General features: G+C 45.3%; 2 protein-coding genes and 1 long non-coding RNA gene across 3 annotated transcripts in view; 2 read left to right on the plus strand and 1 right to left on the minus strand.

Moving 5' to 3' along the window:
• TRPM1 (transient receptor potential cation channel subfamily M member 1) overlaps positions 1–9,828 on the plus strand; it is a 47,895-nt gene extending 38,067 nt beyond the window's left edge. Inside the window, exon 25 of the mRNA XM_074317617.2 lies at positions 8,007–9,828. Coding sequence (XP_074173718.2) covers positions 8,007–9,264 — 1,258 coding nt within the window. The 3' untranslated portion in view covers positions 9,265–9,828. The remainder of the gene's footprint in view (positions 1–8,006) is intronic.
• Positions 9,829–12,876: 3,048 nt separating this feature from the next.
• Positions 12,877–16,112, minus strand: LOC109459058 (uncharacterized). The gene is made up of 3 exons (XR_002139329.3): positions 15,978–16,112; positions 14,181–14,288; positions 12,877–13,014 (listed from the first exon to the last, which is right to left on the minus strand). It is a non-coding gene; the product is annotated as an uncharacterized LOC109459058 (long non-coding RNA).
• A 2,067-nt stretch (positions 16,113–18,179) lies between these two features.
• MTMR10 (myotubularin related protein 10) overlaps positions 18,180–22,905 on the plus strand; it is a 46,085-nt gene continuing 41,359 nt past the window's right edge. Inside the window, exons 1-2 of the mRNA XM_019753216.3 lie at positions 18,180–18,343; positions 18,928–18,988. Of these exons, the coding sequence (XP_019608775.3) occupies positions 18,284–18,343; positions 18,928–18,988 (121 nt within the window). The 5' untranslated portion in view covers positions 18,180–18,283. The remainder of the gene's footprint in view (positions 18,344–18,927; positions 18,989–22,905) is intronic.

Consider the following 22,905-nt stretch of genomic DNA (forward strand, 5'->3'; position numbering starts at 1 on the left):
CCCTCCTAGACCTAGTCCCCTTGTAATCCAACCAGCCACACTCAAGGGTTATCTGCACCAACTTTTTGCCTTCAAGGTACACTTTCAATAAACCTTTGAAACCTTTGAAACACTTCTTTGCTGTTTTAATCGTGATGATTAAACTTTCAAAATATAAAAATTATTTCTTCATAAAAAGATGAGTTACCCCTACCTTGATAATCTAAAATTTCCACTTTCCAGTTAGACATTAACTTGGATTTAATCACAGCCAGTCATTTACAATGGAGATTGTGTTTTGTTTCACCCGGCCTCTTCCCCTTCCCCCTCCCCCAAGCATTGTTTAGATTTTTACCATTCTTGGACCCAGGCTCCAAGAATGTGGTTATCAGGTCATTTCCAAATTGCATTTTCCTCTTGGGGCTCTGTGCACACGTAATAGGAACGAAAGTGTGCCAGGCAGTAAAAACAGGCAACTTCCCGTTTGCCTTGGTTGAGGTCACCACCAGCGGGGGGAACACATTCCTGGCCCTCCGGTTCTCCTTCTAGGCTGAGTCACAGGTGAATGCCAGAGACAAAAAGAGGAGACAGTTTGGGGAGAAGCTGAACCAGGACAGCTGGGGAGCAAGAAGAAGGTGGAAGAATGGGAATAAAATGTCTTATTTTTACCTAACTTTTGGTACCAGTGGTTACTTCTAAATTCAAACCTTTGAGTATGCAATCGTTTCTGCCATTTCTTTAACCTTCTTTATATATTTGATGGTTTTTATTCTCTAAGTCACCATTTGCCTGTTCCTCTCTCAGTTGTGTCACGGCTGCTGACACCATTCGCCTGCAGGGTCCGGTTAGGGGTGAGCGAAAATTGGCATCGGTCCCTTGCTGGCCTCCCTGTTGTCTGGGCACCTTTCAAAACCTGGCCCAGCGATTTGCATCTCTCAATCTTAGAAACGTGTTCACACAGGACGTTACACACCTGTCATGCTCCTCCAAGCAGGAACCAAATTCACGGCTTTCCCCTAGTGCTTGGAAAGTTACATATAACATCCTAACAATTTAACCATCTATTTTCATGCTGTAATTTCGACATTTTGTAAGGTTCAACATCTAATCCCCAAGAAGAGATTTCCAGGAGGACTCAGGTTTCAGTTACCACAGCACTGGGCTGCAGCAGCGTGTGTAACCCACAGCCCCGCCCAACACACCACTTAGCGTCTTAGGGCACTGCACGCACGGCTTTCCTCCCAGATGTGGGCATCCTCCCGTGCTCCGGCTCTGTGAGCGGCACCCACCATCTTGTTCAGCAACACAGACGGTGGCAAGTCGTGACACGTCCCTCTTCTCACTAACATTCATCAGCTTCTGTTTACTGCCCCTCACGAATAAACCATGGTCTACCCACTTCTTTCTTCTGCTAACACCAGCACAGGAGTCCAAGCTACCATCGCTTCTCACTTGAAGGTCTGAAGTCGCCCCCATCTGAGCCCTCCATGTTCGTTTCTGCCCTTTCCATCCACTCTGCACTCAGCAGGCGGATCCCACATGTGTGCCCCCGGCTCTCCGGAAAAGCCCTTCAGTGGCTCCTATGCTGCTCCCAGGCCTAGAAGGCCCAGCTGTCTGCCCAGCCTCACCCTCCACTGTCCTCCCTCATGTTCTGTACTCCAGTCTTGCTCCCTTCCTGCCACAGGGGCTTTGCACGTGCTGTTCCCTCTGCCTACTCATCCTTTGGGAGTCGGCTCACATGCCAAATCCTTATAGAAAACTCCCACGACCACCTCACACCTCAGACTAGGTGAGTACACATAGTAGGAGCTCATTTTTTTTAAACAGTTAGATGACTCAACAGTTGGTCTTGTGATTTGAATGAAATTTCTCGCTGATCCTCAATGACTTCCCTCCTGGAATACCAAGTAGTATATCAACCACGCTCCTTTTGGGTTCAAAACTGGTTTTCCTATCAGGAACTAGGAACTAGTTTCAATATGCAAATGATTCTGTTATTCATAATTGTCATGGACAATTTTGAATATTGGCAACATCAAAACAAGCACTGGTGTTGGCAGGTGTTGTCTCTCTGCTGGAAGGGCTGACATCAGATAACCAAGCGGACCGGTGGGAGGAGAACATTTTATGAATAACTTCTGCTAGCACAATCAAGGTAGAACTTGTCAACCTAAATATTCTATTCTCGTCATACCACTTAGGAACTGGTAACGTGTAGCCTCATCAATTGGAGCTTGAAGGCCATCTCTGTGTCTCTCGCAAATCCAAATCTTTGATTTTTTTTGGTGTTTTTTTTTGTGGTTTGGCATCCCTTTTGGCATCACAGGTTCCCGGGTTCAAGAGCACATGAGTTGTAAAGAATATTTTCTCTGACAAAACTTTGTCAGAGATTGAACTTGTGTTCCTGGAACCATGAGAATTACTTAATCTAGTGAGTTTTCCTTTTTTCCATGGCTTCAAGGAAGCGTAACGCCAAGCTTGAAATTTAACGATAACAAGTGTATGATTGTAGGTTTTTGGAATATGTGGTACACATTGCTTCCTTATTTCCTCCTCTTTGCTCTTTCATATTTTCTATTCCATTAATAAAATGTTTACTTTATATGCCTGATATTTCAAAGTATGCAGGCGATAACTCATAAATGATACATTTTAGATACAGTTGGTACTGTACTTAAGGATAGATGGGTCTTAGACTAGCCAAACCTATCAGAGCAGGTTCTGATTCCCCCAATCCCTCTGGGTTCAGTGTTTTCTTGTCATATTCATGGATCTGGGTTAAGGTCTTGGGTTTTCCTCTAGGTGTGATAGGAAATCAGCAATTTTTGGCCTTGAGATCTTATGTGGCAGCCTCTTCCCAAGGGACCAGGAAGAGAAGATGCTGGTAACCGAGACCCTAGCAAGAAAGACAAGAAGGAAAGAATGAGCTAGTAGCTAGAAGAGGACCTGAAAGTGAGATCCATCTTAGAAAGGAGATGGGTGACTCCTCGGAGATAGAGAAGGTGGCAGGAGGACAAAGATGCAGTGACATGGGAGAAGTTTGGGAAGATCCCATCTGAGCCTCTTAATCTTATAACTTAATAGGAGTCAAAACTGCTTGGTTGATGGGGAAGAGATGGGATTAAATATTGGCGTTTTCATGTGCCTCGTAAATGACAATCTTGTTCCTCAGCAGCCTTTGAGAGCCAATTCAGAGATAGATGCAGCCATCAGATAAATTGAGAGAAAAATACCAGCTTCATTAGTAATGAACGTGCGAGAGGTTGTACTTCAGTTATTATCAGATACACACCCCAGAGCTAGCCGGACCCGCAGGCCCCCCTTCTCACCGGCAGTCACCCTCCCCACCAAACTTACCATCTGAACAAGGCAGAGGAAGAGCCCGCGCTCCATGCAGGCATCTGGCTCCACCGCGAGAGAGAAAAGCATGCTGGTGTCTGGGTCCGCAAACTCCAACCAGAAAATCAGCCCTCTTCAAGGATAAATAGAAGGCTGGAGAGAGGCCAGGAGTATTACACTAATGAAAAGTCCAGACACACAGAAAGAAACAAGAGGAATGGGGAAGGACAACCCGCCAGCAACGTTACAGACACGAAGCCAGTAAGGGGGGTGTGAATTCACCTTTAGGGAAAATCTGGTAGGAAAGGAGCTGCCCAGCAGGAGTAATGAGGACCCAACTAAGATCAGAGACCATGGCTTTGTAGGGAGCCAAGTCAATGTGGTTCCCATGATCTTCACCGTGACGCTCCAGCCCAAGGGCAAGGATGCAGAAAGTGAATGATGTGCGTAGCAAAAGGGGCTGAAGGGGACCTGTGCTCCCAAGAACAAATCAGTGGGGATACCCCAGTCATGCTAGTGTCTGCAAACGGTGCAATAAACATATGATGCTGCCTCCAGGCAGCATTTGTCCCTGTCTAGCCTGGGAGTCCTAGTCGGGATAAATGAAAGGTTAGGGGTGAACACTAACATACCGGAAATAAGGGAGAGAGAACCCAGGCTGCTAGTAAGAGCTTCACCATGTGGCGGGCCAGAGCCTGGCCTGAGCAGAAAGTGGAGCACGGCCAGAAAAGGGCAATGATTTAGATGACCTGGATTCTAGAAACCAAGGAAGTCAGGTGTGGCCGTGTCGGTGTATATAGATGATGAAGCAGAGACCTTGAGTCCTTGCAGAGCTTATTATTCTTTCAGTAACTCCCCAGTGTTTTCCTTATACAAAAGAATGAGAAAGCCAGGAGATTTAAGACTCAGGTCTTGTTCTTTGTTTATAGTCTTTCACATTTAAAAACTCTGTCGGCAAGTACAGCCAGCTCCGATCCTGGGTGTTCTCCCTACAATTACTAAACTTAAAAGGCAGCCCCATCGGAAGAAGTTGATGGAGATTAAAATAGCTGGATATAAAATTTGAACTGGATTAGACAATTTTATGATCTACAGACCTGGAATAAAATTACAGGGTCGCAATTGTCTTAGAACTCAATATAGAATACCATGGGATCTTGAAACACGGCTTTTCTTCAAGTCTCAACTGGACCCGGTTGTTCCACTAACATGTTTTTATGTGAACGCTCCAGTCTATCATTAAGGAAATGTTCCCATATAATTTGTGATATGTCTTGCAGGTGAAGGCTGATGGCTGCACATGAAAAGATGACTACACAGAAAATGAGTTTTGAGAACTGGCTTACTGCAGGACTCCAAATGTCTAAGTTCTGTCCTTGGGCAAGATGCACAGGGGCTCTTTCCATGAGAACGTGACTTTAGACCTTATGTTTACTAGATAAGAGTTTATGAAAGTCCAATAAAGTTAGGCCACACGTAGATATTCTCTTGGAAGGTACTACAGTAGTTCCACAAATTTATACATTGGGGTACCTATTATTTGAATGAAAGGGGAAAACGTTATTTACAATGCTCTAAACATGCATTTTAGTTAAACTACTTTGAGTTTTAGGGGTATGATGTTAAAAATCAAATACCCTAAATAATGGAGATACTAAGATACAGATAAAAGCCATCTGAGGGTTTGCCATCATTGCTATTTCACGGGGTCATGCCATGTTACACTTGCGTAGCTTTTATAGTTCATGGAGTACTTTCACTAACACAATTTCATGAATTCTCACAACAGTATCATGCTACCACTTTGTTATGATTGTTGGTGTTGTCATGGTGACAGATGCACACTTAGAGTTGCTGGTGGAGTGGCTTCACACCTAGTGACAATATGGCACGTCTCAAAGGGAATCCTGAAGGTGGTGAAATGTTAATCAGAAACAGCCTTTCCTTTTTTTTTTTTTTTTTTTTTTTTTGAAAACAAACTAAACAGACTGAAAAGAGTTGTGATACCGTTATCTTTCACTTTCTGAATTTAAAAAACTAGTAGAATTATGTATGTGCCAGATTTTGGGACTGATTAGGGGATTCGTCAGTACCCTTTTAACAGGAAACCCCACAGACCAATCTATACGAATCTCTGAATCAAACAGAAAAATCTGAGGAGGGCAAACACAGCAATTATTCATCAAGAAGAATTAAGCAAAGTAGGTCCTGGGCTCATGGATGTTAGTAGGAGAAACTCAAGTAGCAGAGGTTAGAAAAATGGCTTTAAGGCCTTTTCAGAAGTACTCTTAAATCGAAGAATTTTGGCTATGAAGTAAATGCCACCACAATGTATGAGGTAAAAACCTAGGGAAGCTACTTATGTGATCTGCAAGTAAATCCAAACACAGAAACAGTTACAGAAGCCATGAATTCAAAGTGGGGGTGGGGGGAAATGGGGCGGCTGGATGGCTCAGTTCAGTTGGTTAGAGCGTGAGCCCTGAACAACAGAGTTGCTGGTTCGATTCCCACATGGGCCAGTCTAGCCCTTCACAGCTAGATTGAAGACAACAAGCTGCCGCTGAACTGTCGGAGGGGCGATCGGATAGTTCAGTTGGTTAGAGCGCGAGGTCTCAGCAACAAGGTTGCCGGTTCAATTCCCGCATGGGATGGTGGGCTACGCGCCCTGCAACTAAGATTGAAAACAGCAACTGGACTTGGAACTGAGCTGCTCCCTCCGCAACTAGACTGAAGGACAATGACTTGGAGCTGATGGGCCCTGGAGAAACACACTGTTCCCCAATAAAATTAAAAAAAAACAAACAAAAAAACAAAGTGGGGGGTAATGGATAGAAGTAGATCTAACAACTAATCAGTAGCAATGAGTATTGCAGTATGTAAGAAAGCACAGTTGTATCCCAAAAGTACTGACCACCCAAGGAAATAGTCCCTCTGACCCAAACTAGAAAAATATTTATAAGTGATCTGACAAATGATTTGACATTCTCGTATTGGCGTCTACGGTAGGGAAGCTTGAAAAGAAGCAAGTCAGAACTTCTCCAAGGCAGAGAATTTGGTGAATTTGGTCCTCCTGGTGGCAAACGTCCAGGAAGCCAGACCCTTCCTGCTTCAATGATGTGGTTTCCTCAGGGCATAAAAATAGTCCTCTCCCCACGAAGAGTTGAGAAGCCAAGTACCCCCCCCCCCCCCACACACACACACACACATCACTGTGGCCAACAGAAGTACAGCATAAGCAAACGGCATTCTGGGAGAATGAGGACCAAGGTAGCTGCAGAAGCAGGGTGAGTGGGAGAACACAGGGGATGCAGTTGGGCAGGGAGCAGGAAGTCCGTGCGAAGAAGAGCAGCACGTAACAGGAAGTGGCGAAGAGGAAAGCAAGAAAGGCGGGGGATGTATAAGGGTACATAGAGAGGGCAGCAAGGACCTACTAGAAACAGACTCAGTGCAAACTGGGTGACCCTGCCCATTGGTGACCTTGGCGACCTTGCACTGACTGCCTGCACATTTCTATGAAAAGATAGGAAGCTGGGAGAAACCGAGGCCTGACAAAATCAGACACATTTGCTTCACACAGGGATGAACTTGCCAGAACAGACCACCATACTGCCTGGTTCAGAGGCCCCAGCGGCTCCCAGAGGGGAGCAGGATCGCCTCCTTCCTGCCACTTCGGGACAAATTCAATTTTGAGAAGGCATTCCTATGCCCTGGGCATGCCCTACTGCCTTTTAGAGTTAAATTTCATGAACCCATTAAAAGAATTCATATTGTACGTATTCTTGAGAGATAAGACAGTCTGTATCAGCAGGTTTTAGTTCAGGCAACATTATGGTTTCATAACTGTTGCCCGACCTCCTGGAGTTTAAAAAATCTAACAGCAGATATTTATAATCTGCCACAATCTCTCTTCTTACAACGCCATTAAGGGAAAACCAATGATTAATGAGCAATTTAAAGTTACTGGTCTTCAGACAATTAAATGACCTCATGTCCCTTAAGAGAAGCATCTGACAATCTGAACTTAATCACTACCAATTCATTTTCTGAATCCCCTGAACTTCAAGTAAGGGTTTTTATTGAATGATTTTGTCATCCTTAACTATGAATGGCCAACATCGATAGCCCAAACTCAAAAATCTAAATGTCGGTGTCTTCCTAGCATCCTCCTTTATTACCAGAGGCGATGTGATGCACCAGATCAAAGATGAAAGCCGGGGCCGCAATGTGTGCCTTCAAATGCCAGGTCCGCTGCTGACCAGCTGTGTGACCTTGGGCAAACCACTTACACTCTTCATGACTGGATCCCCTTAACTGCAAAATGGTACCTACCTCACAGAGCTGTTGCGAGGATTTGAACAAGCCTGGGACATTCCCACAGCGACCTGATGTATTAATGAATAACAACACATCAGGCACGTAGAATGAGGAGTGGTAAACAGCACGGTAGGTGTGAACTGTTCTTTTTTTCAGATGCACCTCAAGAGTATTTTTAGTGGTTCCATTAGGAGTGTATGAAGTTTGAAAACAGGCCCAACGAGCGCCATGGTTCTCAAAAGACTGAAAAATCATGCAACAGTGAAAAACTGTCATGTTACATGAAAAATCATGTAACAATAATAACGTTATATTTCTGTTTTTAATATTCGGTTCCTCTCAGTTTAACAAACCTATCCCTTTGCATTCACCAGAGTTGAAAATATGTCCATGAGGCTGGAAGAGATCAATGAAAGGGAAAGTTTTATGAAAACGTCCCTACAGACTGTTGACCTTCGACTTTCTCAGCTGGAGGAATTATCCAGCAGAATGGTGAACGCTCTGGAGAATCTTGTGGGCATCGACAGGTCCGACCTGGTACAGACACGGTCCCGGGCTTCTTCTGACTGTGACGCAGCGTATCTCCTAAGGCAAAGCAGCGTCCACAGTGCCGACAGCTGTGGCCTGGGCAGGTCCCACTTCGCCGGCGAGGAGCTGATGTCAGAGGACACTTCTCTCTCCATGCCACCAGGCACGGGCTTCAGGAAGAAAGCCCGCTCCTTCCAGCTGCAGGAGAAGGACCCGAAGAGGTGCCTACAGGGCAGCCTGCACCTCTTGCCCGGCACCAGCTCGCCAGCGACACTGGACTGCGACCGGCATGCATTCGATGACGTGAAACATGCCCCGGAGCCAAAATTAGGTCCAGAAATTGGGATTTCAGCTGAAGGTGAGGAAAGGCAGGCCGACTCCAAAACAGAAGAGACTATTTCCCTGGGTTTAAATCAAACAGATGTCATGCCTGGACAGAACAAATCAGAGTTTCCAAACACCCAGCTGACAATGGGAACAGCAAAGATAGAAGGTACTATTTGCTATCCCCTGGAAGAAACCCAAATGGCATGCTGTGGCCCCGATAACACGTTCACTGTGTGTAAAACCCTGAAATCCAGGAGCTTTGTGTATTCCCGTGGGAGGAAGCCGGTCGGCGGGGTTAGCAACTGGGGTGCAGCATACACTTCCACCGTGGACCAAGCGTGTCCCCATCCCGTTCAGCAGTGGACCACAGAATGGAAATACCAAGTTCAGAAGATCACGCGCTCGCGCAGTACAGACATCCCTTGCGTTGTGTCGGAAGCTGCGAGGCAAGCAGAGCTTCAAGAGCAATTTACAGGGAGCGAGGATGGTAACTGTGTGTCAACCACAGGCCCTGGCATCTCGTGTTTATCTCCAGCAGTCACTGACAGGACTGAAAAGGAGAATTTACTGACTGTGAAACTATACCAGACTTTGGGTTTCCCATCTTCAAGGTCAAAAAGTTTACACGGCCGTCCTGGGAATGCTGAAGCCACCGAGGGCCAGTCAGGCAGATCTGGACACGCAAGCAGCATCAGTAACCTAGGAGTGGTGCCTGGGATTCGAATGGAAGCACAGACGGCTGAGCAAGAGAAAACGCCCACAGAAACCGAATGCTAACGTGTTCGGTTTCTGTGAACTTTAAATCAAAACCCCTGATGAGGACCACGCAGCCCATCTAAACGTCAGCGGTTCCTGGAGACGTTTTCATTAAAAATATTTGGCAAGTTGGACGTATGATTAATTTAGAATTTAACGCACTAAATTGAAAGTAATATTTTGCTAGCTTATGTTAGTAAACCTAGGTTTTTGTAGTTGGGATAGGATCAAATGAAAATGACAATACTCCAATTGAGATGCATTGCTTAATGAGTAGACAACATTCTACACTCTATTTCTAAGCACCACTAAATAGCCTAAGAAATACCTCTGGGTGCCACCAATAGGTTACTTAAGGAGTAAGGAATTGTGTAAGAAAGAGAAATTAGAGAGAAAACAAATGTGAAAATCAGAGGGGCAGGGGAGAAGAAAAGTAAAATCACGAGGTGCAAGTGAAAAGTGGAAAGGAGCCATAGTCATGTCTCGTATGGGTTTTTGTTCATCTTATGTTTTAATGCTTTAACATGACACAATGAAAGAAGTTCAGGATTATATCAAAGATCAGACTGTAATAGTTTTAGGTGACGAAGAGATTTGTTAATGTGTCAAAATAAAGTATCCAATATGCATTGTCCTGTCGTCACGCGGTCCCTGATACATACGACGGTTTGTGTCAAGCTGAGGCTACCACCTAACAGGTACATGTTCAAGGTGGGAATTGTCCAGAACCACAGAGACGATTCATGGCTGAGAACACGAGGTGTTGTGCTTCAGCTTGGAAGTTCAAAGAGCCACCACACTGCTAGGCCCCTCATGCTGGGATCCGTGGTCACTATAGAGGAACCCTCAAGGGCACCCTAACACCACTCTTGACTGTACAGAAGGGGGCAGGAAGGCGTCTTCTCTGGCTGGACCAGAAGCCACCAACATTCACAGAGGTTCCAGTTAGAGCCTGGGCCCTCACTACCCCAAGCACCACTTGGGGGTCCTCAGGGGACGTCTGGAGCACACATGGAGGACCAGCCTCGTGACTGCAGTTCCTGATAGCTGCTGCTGGAGGGAAGTGCCTCCTATCCAGAAAGAACCGTTGGGTAGGGAATCGGAATCCGAGAATTGGTCATTAGCAGGGGGCATGTCAGACAGAGATAGGAGCTGATCACAAAAAGGAGACCACCACACCCATTGCCATCTGAGGTACAGACTGTCATATCATCCTACACTGGCAAGGGAGGAGAGGGAGAGACAGGCACACACTGCAGTTATGCTAAGTGATCAGAGATAATGAACACCTACATGAAACGGAGATTTTCATGGTCAGATGGGAATCCCTGAACCGGGCTGTAGTCATCAAAAAGCACACCAGTGCATGGGTGATGGAGCTTTGCAATTTAGTAAATGGTAACATTTATTTACTAAATAAAACTACTGCTTATTTGGATATCGCCCCATGGAGACTATTTAATCTATCCTGCTACCTGGGTTCTTTGACCCAGAGCTTAACCCATGACATTTTACCTCATTCCTAAGTCTTTTTGCTTTTGGTGGTGAGAAAACTTTCTGCCCTTTGCCACATCCCAGGAACAAAGAATTCTCAGAATAAGCTGGAGGACCTAAGACAGCTATCAGAGCAGGTCTGTTTGCAACAACCCACCTCGCCGTTCATTACACAGCCCCCTTTGTGAGGTCCCTCCCACCTTGCCTCAGGTATGGGGCCTGAGTCCATTCCCATAAGTCTCATTGACATATGTGACACCTGTCTCCTGAAAGAGATGTGATTTTTTTTCTGAAGGTATGTGCCATTCGGACCCAAATGAGTACATTCTAATGATAGAATTTCAGAGCCTGTAGTGGGGACAATTCTAGCACACCTGAAATCATACCACATAACTATTTTTGTACTCTACCAACACAGTACAACTCCAATATTGAGGGCCTGTTATATGGGGCACTGTACCAGGCTGCTTGTTACTGTATTCTTATTATTCTGATGTCATTCTGATTTTGCCAAATACAGGAAACTAAATATTAGGAAGTAATATCCAATCTGATCAAATCTAGCAGTATCTAATACCTTAAAACAGGAACATTGCATATGTTAAAAGCATTTCATACAAAATTGCCATAGTAAATAAATTAAAAGTATATTTCTGTTCTATGTAAAACATAATAAACATAGTGAGAAGGCTTTTACTCTTGTATCCCATAAGCTCTGGCACACTCAGAAATGTTATGATATTTAATGTAAACTTAAAGTAAGCTTTTATTTCCATCAGGGGAATTAAAAATCGAACTAGCCAAAGACCTCATTATAAGCGGCTCTCTCCTTTGAGACTGTATGACTTTATTTTCTGAACATATTAATATGTGTTCACGAGGGGATATCGACATAGCACCACGAGTCTCGTATAGGTTTCAAAACTTTATAATTAAACTGTTAGTGTTGTTACAGAACCATTCCACACCCAAAGTGCATTTTGCTGGATATATAACGGAAATAAAGAGAAAAAAAGTCATCATCCTACTATATCCCCACATTAAAAAAAGACTATTCTAATGAAATTTTTTTATTATAAAATAAAACAGATATAGAAAATCACACAAAACAAACATATGACTTAATTGTTATAAAAGGAACATCCTTTAAACCACCACCCATATTCAGAGAATCTGCCGGCCATCCCGGAAGTTTCAGAAGTTCTGATCTCAACCACCTTCCTCCCCGCAAAAATCACCACTGGCCTTTTATAGCATAGTAATCACTTCCTTGCTGTAAAACAATGACTCCAAAACTCTCCAAAACTGGGTATATTAAACCACCTGTGTGTGGATCCTGTGGGTCAGGAAGTCAGACAAAGAGCTGCAAGAATGCCCCTAATTTGTACTGTTTGCTGATTTCCAGGGTGTAAATACTCCAATTCCAAGCTACCATGTGACATCACTGAGTGTGGGAAGATGGGAACTGTGGGTCCCTGCATGATGGTACAAACTGGCTACAGGACACCAGTGTCTCTCCGTGGTGTTTGAGCTGGCAACTCAGTGTCTGCAGGTGACTAATAACTGGAAGATGGAATCATCCAGAAGCATCTCCCCTCACACATCTGGGAGCTGATCCTGTCTTCAGTGGGGAGGTGACTCTCGGCCAGACCTACTCACCAGAGTGCCCTGCAGCGCCTCTCCAGGCGGCCTGGGTTTCCTCTCTGGATGGCATTCTCATGGAAATCAGATTTCCTACATCATACTTCACACTTCCAAAATCGAGTGTCCCAGTGAACATGGAGAAAATGTCACTGTTTTTTAGGACCTTGCTTTAGAAGTCATGCAAAAGTCATTCACATTGCATTCTCTTGGTTCCAGGGGAGTCGCTAAGGCCAGCCCAGATTCAAGGGGAGGGGTCATATATGGGAGGGCTGTATAAAATTTTGCAGACGTGTTTTTAAGTCACCACTCTTGCATTTCATGACAGTTTTATCACCTGAATGCTCCTTAGCCCTATAGTTTACTCTCGCTTTTTCATTTGCTGATTCCCCATTTATCCCTTTCTCTTCAACGAATCTGTGGAAGAACATGGGCCATTTGTCTTGCAAAGTTTCCCACAGTCTAAATTTTACTGGTTGAATAGTCACGTTCCACTGTACTTGTAAGTTGGCAGAAGAATTGAGGAGCTAATTCAGGTTGAGGTTCAGTCCCTTTGGCAAGACGACCTGGGTGGTGAGACTTCTTTCATCCTGAGGCACATATGTGTGCTGGTCTCTCTTTTTGTGGTCTCAGCAGCTGTCGTAGGGGAGTGAACATTATAAGACTCAAATCCTATTATTTCTTTTGTTAGAATATTTTATACAGAGATGATTCCTTTTACCAACTATTAGATTACACAGTGGTAGACTTCATATTGCACAGTAGGAATGATGATTGATTTTTCCCATATATTTGCTAGTTTATAAGTTAATGAATTGGTTCTCTATCATCCTCCAAAGGAGACTGACAGACTTAAAATATATACCGATCATTATGATCTCGTGGATTGAAACATATGTGCTATGGTTCAATCCATTGCAATTATTATCCTCTCTGTTTCTTTTCTTGAGTACCTTAAACACGTTGCTCCATTTTCTCCTGGCATTGCTGCCAAAAAGTCGGATGATAACCTAATTTTCTTTCACCTAAAAGTCACTTGTTCTTTTTGTCTAGATAACCCTGAGAAACTGGCATACATTTTTTTTTTAAAAGGCAAGTAATTTTACAAGAATGTGTCTTAGTATTGATAAACCCAAGTCAATTTGCTCAGGCACAGTGTGTACTTTCAATGCGCAGTTTCAAATCTTTTTTATTTTTTTTAATTTCAAGGCAGTTTTGTAGAAGTGTACTTTGCAGTATTTAGTATTTGTTCTGTTTCCTTATCCCCTCTTCCCTTTTTCCCAGGGACTCCTATTATCTCGATGCTGGGTCTCCTTTGTCTATCTTTAATATTTGCCACTTTCTCTCTGGTCTTTTTCTAATCTCTCTTCACTGATTTTCAAAATTTCCCTCTTTTTTACCTTCCACTTAAGGCATAATCAAATGTGTTTACTCGCCCTTCGGTTTCTTTTACTTTCGTCTTCATTTCTGAAATGATTTTTTTCTCCTATTTCTTATTCTGAGTTTGTTTATTTCGAGTGTTTCTGATTCTGACTTATATAGTTTGTTCACGACTCATAGCATTTTCTTAGCGTCATTTAGTGGGTATGTGTTGATCTGCTGTAGGCATGTCTTTCTGGTGTGCATTTATTGTCTACAGAACTGCTATTCTGTTCTTATTCTCTCTCCTATTACTTATTTTTATGTGAAATCGGTTTTCTCGAACTTTGGAAAGGAGGCAGTGTCCGGTATAGCTTTTCTAACTGTGCAGAGAACCTTTCCTGTTTACAGTGTAGTATTAAAATTTTTTGAAGTCAGCTTACCTTGGGATGTTTCCTGGTCTTCCATTTTTACCCAGACCTCTTTCCTCTTTCTGTTTGGCTCAATTTGTTCCCATGTCCAGCAGTTTGTCCTCAGTGTGGGCCCCTTTCCTGGAAGGAAGCCCTGGTAGGTCAGTTTCAAGAGTTCCTACAGCTGTATTGCTCCAGTCCTTTCACACCTGACCATGACCCCTTGTAACCTCGTGCTACTGCAGATGACCTCTTGACGGGCGGGGTCTTCCAGTGGAACCTCCCGGCCGTGTTGAAGTTCTCTAGATGCCTCCTTTATTCTCTCTGCTGATATCACAAAGGCTTGTGAGTGCCACTGCTTTGTTCCCACCTGCCTATGTGTGGGCATCGTGGGGCTACCATGTCACTTAGATTGGTTGTAGATGTTGTTCATGGGTTTTGGGTTTTGCTTTATACTCACTTTGTCTGTGTTTATGTGGTGACCGAAAAATATGCTGCTGCGGTCATGTTCCCAGAATCTTCCTTCAAGAAAGAGTTTTAAAAATTGCTCCTGAAGGACCATATGTCCAGGCAAGGGCATAATTTGGTAGACATTAAGCATAACCACTTCTTACCTCTTCCACTGCTACCATCATCACCTTCTTTTATCTGGACTGTTCTAACAGTCCACCTAGTCTCCCAGCTTCCACCAGAGTGATAATTTTAAACTGTCAGTCAAAGCATGTCACTCCCAGCTCAGGATGTTAAAAGCTCCTCGCCTTTGGGCCCTTTGTGACCTGGCCTACTCTTTCTCTCTGGCCTCCTCTCCCCCTGGTTAGGCTGCTTCAGCCGCACTGGCTGCAAACACCCCACGTAGGTGATCACCTAGGGCACTGGCACTGCTATTCCCTCTGTCCTCAATGCTCGTCCTCCTGATTTCCATCTGGCTTGCTCCCTCACTCTCTTTGGTCTCTGCTCAAACGTCATCTCCTCAGAAAGGCCTTCTGAGACCACACTCCCCTCCCATCAAAAAACAGAACCCTTATCCTCTTCCCATGTTTCATTTTCCTTTATGGCACTACTTACCATCTGACATAATATATATTAATTCTTTTATATCTTTCTACCCACAATGCAAATGTCATAAAAGTAGGAACTTTGTCTTCTGAGTGACCTGAATAGTTTTTAGCACAAAACTAGCAATCAATACAAATTTGGTCACTAACTGAATGAATATATAACATACCTAGTAAGCACTCAAAAATGTTAGCTTTTTTTTTCTCTCTCTCTCTTCACAGGAAAAAGGAAATTATCTATAGGGAATGCCACTACCCCCCATGACAGAAGAACCAATAATGGAAACAGAGTCAGAAAAATAGCAGAAAGAGGACAAAATTGTGACATTAGAGCAAAAAGAAGGAGATAGTCAGCTGTTCCAAATATACAGGGATCAGGACTGAGGCTATAAGACTAATGCTATGGATTGCATTGTGTCCCCCCAAAATTCATATGTTGAAATCCTGACCCCAATGTCACTGTATTTTGAGATGGGGACTTTAGAAGGTAGTTAAAGTTAAATGAGGTCATAAAGAGTGGATCCTAACCCAACCAGATTAGCGCCCTTATAAGAAACCACACCACAGGGTGGTCACTTCATAAGGTATATAAATGTCTAATCACTATGTGATACACCTGAAACTAATATAATATTGTATGTCAGCTGTGATAGAAACATTCTAAAAAAGAAGAGACACTAGAGCACTCCCTTCTTCCGTTTACTGCCTCCCTCAGCCAGGTGAGAACACAGCGCCCACCTACAAGCCAGGTGGAGAGCTCTCACCACAAACCTACCTTGCCTGCACCTCGATCTTGGACTTCCCAGCCTTTAGAAGTGTGAGAAATCAATTTCCGTTGTTTAAGCTCCCAGTTTGTGGTATTTTTTGTTGTGGCAGCGTAAGCAAATACAATTAGATATCTGAAACTGTCATAACATTTAGGGTTAGGTCAGTCACAAATCTGGAAATCAGGTTTTCCACTTTGCAATTGTATGGTCACATATTACAGTTGTAGATTCTAAGAAAAACCTATATGGCACAACCCAAATCACAGAGTAAATCATTTAAATATAAAGAAACACTCACATATTACTTGAAAAGTATTTGTGGAAAAACATCCATTTTTCCTACTTTTATTGAGATGTAATTGACATACATCACGGTATGAGGTTAAAGTGTACATATAGCACAATGGTTTGACTTAACAGATTGTGAAATGACGGCAATACGTTTAGTTTGCATCCATCATCTGATACAGATACACATTTTTAAAAAAGAAAAAAACTTTTTCCTTGTAATGAGAACTGTTAGGACGCACTGTTAACAACTTTCACATATACCCTACCTCAGTGTTAACCAGAGTGACACGCTGGCATCACATGCCTAGTGCCTCGGTATCTTGGAACTGGAAGTTTGTGCCTTTTGACCGCCTTCTGAATCTCTCTTTAAAATTTAAAAATATTTCCATTAGCAACACTCGTTACTACGATTGTCACTATGATCGTGATTCATATGGTCACACTAAGACTTCCTTGTGACATTAATTATAAAATGGATTAGGGTTTTATTCTTCAAAGCATAAGAAGGATTTAGTCTCAATGAACAGATTCACCAAAATGTCATCACTAGCCCTCCCACCAAAGGCTGCTGCAGTTCAGAAATATGCCAAGAGTTCAGAAACGCCCTACGCTTCATATGCTGAAATTCGAGTTCTTTGCATTTAATGGGCGGATTATTCGGTCCATAGTCTATTGAGGCCCCTCACACCACTAGGGCTTTTCGTCCTTTACCTGCTCACTGGTACCTTTACAGGTGAAGATGAGCAAGGAAAGAAAGGAAGGTAAATCGCTTAGTATCTTTTCCCACATTAAAGCCTAATAAGGGGGGTAGAAGTGAATAAAGTAAATTGAGGAGTCTGGGTTGCCTGCCAGGGTCACCCGTCAGTAGTTCCCACGGCCCACGAGTGTCACCATCCCCAGGAACTCGGGAGTCAGCTCGGCGGGTAGGGGGGCATCCTGTCCCCAAGCTTTGCGCAGAGACGGAAGAAAGTCTTCCCGAAGTGTGGGCCCTCCAAGGGGCCTTTATCACAGGCGGTAGGGAACGCGCTGAACGTTTGAGCTGGGTCACCGTTGGCCTCACCTGTCCCCTCTCCCAGTGCGGGTCCCTCGCACGCTGGGTGCAGTGGGACCGGCTGAGACAGGGGCACCGGAGTCCCTCCCCTCCGTCTGGGCTCCTGCCGACGACTCCAAACAAGTGATCACGTGAGCTGGGTGACTAACGAGCAGCAGTCAAGGGAGCAGTCCCTGGAAAGAGGGGACCGCGTGGCTGTCGCGACAGAGGGTGCCCTGACCACGGTTACCGGCAAACTCCCACGGCAAACTCCCACTGCCGCCATGACCCCCGCGGGCCGCCAAGACCCCCTCGGCCGCCAAGAACCCCGCGGGCGGCCAAGACCCCCTCGGCCGCCGTAGCGCCCTGGGGGCCGCCAAGACCCCCTCGGCCGCCGTAGCGCCCTGGGGGCCGCCATGACCCCCGCGGGCCGCCGTAGGGCCCTGGGGGCCGCCATGACCCCCTCGGCCGCCAAGACCCCCTCGGCCGCCGTAGCGCCCTGGGGGCTGCCATGACCCCCGCGGGCCGCCAAGACCCCCTCGGCCGCCGTAGCGCCCTGGGGGCCGCCATGACCCCCTAAGACTGCATCTCAAGATGGCTACCGGGCTCCGCTCTCCGCGGCGCCCTCGCTGCGGTCCGGGTGGCGGGCGCGCCGCGTAAGCCTTGCGTCCCGGCGCCAGCGCGGCCCAGAGGCCGACAGCGGCGGGCCAGCCGGCCCTGCGAGCGCCATCTCGGGGCGGGGCGCTGGGCCCCTTCCGGGGATGGTCCCCGGCGCCCGAGTCGGCCCCACTCCGCCCCGGCCCCTCCCCGCTCGGGCGGGCGCAACGCCGTGTCCCCGCCTGTCGGTCCGCCCGGCCCGGCTGGCTGCAGACTGGGCCTGGGCCACCGCGCGGGGAGCTCTAAGCCTGCGGGCGTCGGGAGGCGTCAGCGCTGCCGCTGGCCCGCGGCGGGTCCCGGATTGCGACCGGGCCGGGGCGACGAGGCGGCGGCACCATGTTCTCCCTCAAGCCGCCCAGACCCACCTTCAGGTCTTACCTCCTGCCGCCGCCCCAGGTAAACAACCCCCTCCCCGCGTGTGCCCCTGTCCTCGGCGCTTCCGTGGAGCCGGCTCGCGGGAGCAGGGGAGCCCCGGGAGGCCACCCTCGGCTCCCTGTGCCCGGCCGCGCGGGTGCCGAGCTGGGACGCGGGGAAACGCGCCTTCTCGAGTCCCCACCGGCTCGGCAGAAACTTGTAAAACTCCGCCGCAGCCATCCTGTGCCCGGAGACCTGTGGTCCGTCGTTTTGCCGCGTCAAGTCACCCAAGGGAGCGTTCGGAACTGGGTTTATTAGCCTGGCGACGGTCCCCACTGTAACCGCCCGTATCGCTTGTGGGCAGCTGCTCAAATAGGAGAGGTTACCTGTCTGTCACTAAATGTGAACACCTGGAAGCAGCATAGGCGGCTTTAATATTTTATTGTCAGACTCCCAAGTGGATCTTTTAAAAACTTGGTAAAAATGTTAAAGTTTAAGTGTGGGGAGCGGCTTATATGTGTCTGTCGCATATGTCATCGTTTAGAAAAAGAAAATTTGCTTTAGTATCTCACGGGGGGGGGGGTGTAAAAGTTTTGGTTTTTATTTATGTTGCTAATGTATTTCAGACTGATGATAAGATGAATTCGGAACCGAAGATTAAAAAACTGGAGCCAGTCCTTTTGCCAGGTAAACATTAGCGCTTCTAACAGATACTTTAGTAATATGTTTTGGTTTAAGATTGTTCTACAGATTAGACCATGTGGTAAACTTTCCTTTTCTATTTACTTTAAACTTCATCCAGTTAAAAATTGACCGACCACAAAAAAAAAAAAAAAAAAAATTGAACGACTGAGGGGGGCAAAAATGGTTAGAATTAAACAACAGTATGACAAAGTAATGATTAATTGGTGTTTGTCCTGGAAAATTTAAGCATTATAGAAAATTGTCAAGAATATCACCACCTGGTGTGTTTTTTTTTTTTTTTTTGGGGGGGGGGCGTCTCCTGAAATGTTCTTTTTTAAAGCATTTGTAGTGAAAGTACTCAGCCCTTCGGGTCTGTCTGCAACTTCATGCATTACTGATTAGTAGTCACACCATTGTTTTAATAGTACAAAAAGCAACTTTTATTGTGTCTGGGTCTCTGCACCAATAACAAAGCGTAGTGAACTTTGAGTTACTTACTTGGCAATTGGTTTTTGAAGGTGTCAGCTGTATTTGCAATTTGACTTGTTCCAGCTTAGAAAGGCAAGCCAGTGCCAGCAGAGGCACTATGGACATTTTGGGCTGGATAATTCTTTGTTGTAGGGGGCTGTTCTTAGCAGCGTCCCTGGCCTCTTCTCACTAGATGCCACTAGTACCCTCTTCCACCTCTTACGTGCTTGTCACAATCAAGATGTCTCCAGCGTTGCCAAAACTACCCCCTCCTCCACTCCAGGTCAAAATTTCCTTTCCGTGGAGAAGCACTGGGTTAGAACAAAATTGACCTTAAATGACCTTAGAGGTAGAGGTAGGGATTGGTGGTAGGTAGGTAGTAGTTTAGTTTTGAAGCATATGAAATATTTGATTGGTATTTTGAATTGTATAATAATTGTGTAATAATTAAGAAAAGTCAGTTGTTTACTGTGATTTGGGGGGAGGTAGTCAGATACTTAGGAAAGTGTTTTAGACCTGAAATGTAATCAAATACCAGTGTGTATGGCTACTGTCAACATTTAAAAATCTCAGTCATTACATAATACTAAATCTAGTAAAAATGAATACACCTTTATAGGTAGGTATTGAACAAATACGGAATCTTTAAACTTTGTGCTATAAATTGTTAGATATTAAGAAGGAACAGTCACATTAAAAACATCAACCTGTGGCTCCATATTACAGACCCACAATTTAAAGGTTGTTTTAGACTTTATTATGGAAGTTAGTTAAAATTTTTTCCCTTGGTTTTGTTAATGCTTTGCACCCACTGCGAGCTAGCTAATCCTTCCTACTTTCCCTCAGAGTGAACAATAACGTTACTCAGGAACTTTTGCTCCCTGTGTGCTGTGTTTTAGTCTTAGTCACTCCTGGCATTTAAATTCGGCTGTGGAAACAGTCCTCACCTTGAGTGAGTGCCTGTGAGCTGTTGAACTCTGGCTTCCTTTACTCCGTCTGAACGGGCCAGTTCTTAGGCTTTGATTCTCCCTTTCCGATATTATGATTGGACGCTAATAAACAACATGGTCTTAGCTACAAGTGATAATGGTGCTTGATTTTTTAAAATTAACGGTTACATTTAAGATACGCTTATGAAAAGTGTTAACATCAATAAACTTGAACTTTACATTGAAGGATCGTCTGGTCTGTAGAATTAACTAAAAACTTACCTTTCTACTAAAAAGTCATTTTTCTGGGGGAAGGTGTAAACCCACTTCCTAACTGTAAGTGGTTTACTTTTCCTAGAAATCTCAGCGCAATCTGGATTTCTGGCCTGAGTTCATTTTTTTTGCATTGGCTGTGTATTTGCATACACAAGGGCTCTGGCCCTCGGCGTTCTAGTTGCACCTAACCTGTTCCTTACAGAACATTTAGCCAACCCTACATTAGTGCACCTTTTGCCTGCCTTCCCAACTCCTTCTGTTCTTAACTTCTCATCTTCGCCTTCCCACACTCTTCCCGCTTTCTTTCTGGCCACCCTGTCATGGTCGCTATTTCCTGCTTGCCCTCTCGTGTCACATCTCTGACTACCACTAGAGCTTCTGTTCCTCCTTTAGTCTGCAGCTATGACTCTGCCCATGAAATGGGCAGGGCAGGTGAGAGTAAGTGAGGTGTTGATGATCTGGCCTTCATTAGTCAGAAACCAAGAGAAAGCTTGCCCAGGTCACCTGTGGCTTTACACCGGCACGGAACAAGAAATAATTCTTCAGAGAAAGTATTGCAGGTTAGGCTTTGTTTGGTATCATGCCTTAGGTTCAAGGATATCCTCCTTCAGTTGCCCAGAGTTTGAATTTTTAATTCAATAAGCAGATTGAAATTAGAACACAAAATCAATTGTTTATTTGTGTGCAGTTACAGAGGGCTCTGCTAGAACTTAACAAGGCGGAATTTAAAGTGATCTTCAGCTTTTACTGAGCAGAGAACCAGAAGAAACTGGCTAGTAATTAAATTTAGATTGTGGTTTATGTTAGTCGTTTTCAACTTGCCTGGCTCATGAAGCCCCTTACGGTGGAGATCGTACCTACTTCAGTTTTGTGGCCCTAATGCCTGGAATGGTGTGCACTGAGATGTTGAGTTAATGACAATGAAAGGACACCTCCGACCACCTGCTTCAATTGTTCCCATGGCCATGCACACACAGACAGACCAGCTCCCAGATTTAGCAGTAGGAAGAAGACTGTTATTTTATGTTGCACGGCCTCTGTTCTCTCCCAGACACACTGTCTGGGATGTCTGGGCCTGGATTGGAAATGCAGTGCCCAATCGAAGCAGTAGCCTTGCCTCAGGCTTTGCCATCTTCCCACCATTACATGAATCTCGTCTTTTAATGGTTGTATATGTGTAAAATCACCCCAGTTTTTGAAAATAGGAAGAGTCTGAACTTCAAAGTGTGTGTGTGTGCGTGTGTGTGTGTATGTGTGTTGTATATACGTGTTGCGAGCGAGCACAGCAGACTCACACGTCTCTTTTTTGATGGCTGCTGGATCAATTCCGTGAGCGTGTGTACATCCTGGGCGCCTGGCTCTGCTAGACGAGGAAGGTGCGGCGCAGTGGTGCGCCTGGGTGCAGCCAGGCCTGGGGCAAACGCCATGCTGCCTAGAGGCAGGTGGGAGATGGTGACCTGGATCAGCGGTTCCCAGATTCCCACCAGGAGCTAGCTGGCATCAGATCGGGGTGAAGTCTTTACCAGTCCTTGGGCAAGTTGAGAAAACGAAGAAAAATGCAGCTGTTTTCCATAAAGCTGAATTGATTTGCTTTGGAGGATTGTCCTTTTTTCTGAGGTTATGTCCTTCTAACTTTGGTGTAGATAGGTTCTTCTGTTACATGATGGTAACTGTGGCTTTTACAAAAGTTTTTAAGTTAGCAAAATAAAAGGTTGAGAACTCTGTTGGTTCCCTGAATTGTTTTTGTAGTATACGTGATTTGTGGAAACTGAATTGGAAGCCACTCGCTGAAATTGTTGTCATATCATAGGTCCAAATGACACAGAGAGCATCAGTGATTTTGTTTGCCTGGGAGCCTTTCCACCGTCCTCTGAAAAATGTGATTGCACAGATTGCTCTTCCCCAGCTCCGTCCAACCTTGGGTTCCAGGGTGGCCGGCAAGGAACGTGAGCCACCCAGCCTGCAGGCACGAGCCCGGTTTGCATGTGGGTGTTTTCAGATCACTTCTGAGGGAACACATTCTCTGTGGTAGGGCTGGTCGTTCTAGAGAACCTGTCCGAGAGCGTGAGGCCCCCCGTTGAGAGAGGCAGAGGCAGAACACCAAGGGAGAGGCCTGCCGGTGTTCCAGTCCTGGGATCCATTTGTCTGCAAGGCCAGCTACACAAAGCCCCAGAACTCTGTGCTGAGCTAGTTCTGGGCTTCTTCCTGGCCCTTTCAGCTAAGATCCTTAACCAGTATGTCACAGAG

This window comes from Rhinolophus sinicus, chromosome 13, assembly GCF_057876585.1.
Source record: "Rhinolophus sinicus isolate RSI-liver-muscle chromosome 13, RSI-T2T, whole genome shotgun sequence".
Classification (NCBI taxonomy): Eukaryota; Metazoa; Chordata; class Mammalia; order Chiroptera; family Rhinolophidae; genus Rhinolophus; species Rhinolophus sinicus.